Here is an 858-nt window from a genome sequence, read left to right on the forward strand (position 1 = left end):
TTATGACAAATAATAGTGTTATTGATAAATTAAAATTAATTTTTTAATTAATCCTAATATTTTATACATAAAAGTACATGAACGTAATGATATAGTTGCTGTTACAGTTGTATATATTATTGAAGCAGTACAATTATAATTACCTATATCTTTACTTTCAACATCATAAATAATTAATTTTCTATTAACATCATAATTTGTTTTAATCTAAACAATATTAATTTTTTTACTTAGTCTACTAGCAGTAATATTTTCACTATAAAATGTTCATATANNNNCTATATCTTTACTTTCAACATCATAAATAATTAATTTACTATCAACACCATAATTTTTTTCAATCTGAATAACATTAAATCTTTTACTTGGTCTACCAGTGATAATATTTTCACCATTAAATGTCCATATAATATCACCAGGTTTTGGATATCCATGAAATTCACATGATAATGTTGCTATTGATTCATGATTAACAAATACTGTATCATTTGCACGTACTTGAAGATCACCTTCAATAAATAAATTATGTGAAAGTATTACTGGTTTAAAATCATTATTTGTAGCTACACACTCATATTCACCTGTTTGCCATTTTTGTACATTTTTAATTGTAAAATTTGAACCTTCATGTATTATTTGTTCATCACCAGATTTTCTCCAATATATTCTAGGTTTTGGATTACCATGTGTTTCACAATAAAATTCTGCCATTTCATTTTGATTAACAATTTTTACTTGTGATGAACTTATAAATTTAGGTTCATATTTAACATTTAATAATATTGTATTGGAACCAGATCCTAATGCATTATTTACACGACATGTAAAACGTGAATTATGATCATCTGGTATTAGATG

The 858-nt window shown here is 23.9% G+C and overlaps 1 protein-coding gene across 1 annotated transcript in view; it reads right to left on the reverse strand.

Annotated features, from left to right (window-relative positions):
* SRAE_0000076700 (Poly-glutamine tract binding protein 1) overlaps nt 1-858 on the reverse strand; it is a gene marked incomplete at both ends in the record, with an annotated part of 2,972 nt that overhangs the window by 581 nt on the left and 1,533 nt on the right. The window contains one exon of the mRNA XM_024646709.1: nt 291-858. This exon is cut by the window's right edge and continues 654 nt beyond it. Within this exon, the coding sequence (XP_024500859.1) occupies nt 291-858 (568 nt within the window). The remainder of the gene's footprint in view (nt 1-290) is intronic.

This window comes from Strongyloides ratti, scaffold srae_scaffold0000033 (genome assembly GCF_001040885.1).
Source record: "Strongyloides ratti genome assembly S_ratti_ED321, scaffold srae_scaffold0000033".
In the NCBI taxonomy this organism is placed as follows: Eukaryota; Metazoa; Nematoda; class Chromadorea; order Rhabditida; family Strongyloididae; genus Strongyloides; species Strongyloides ratti.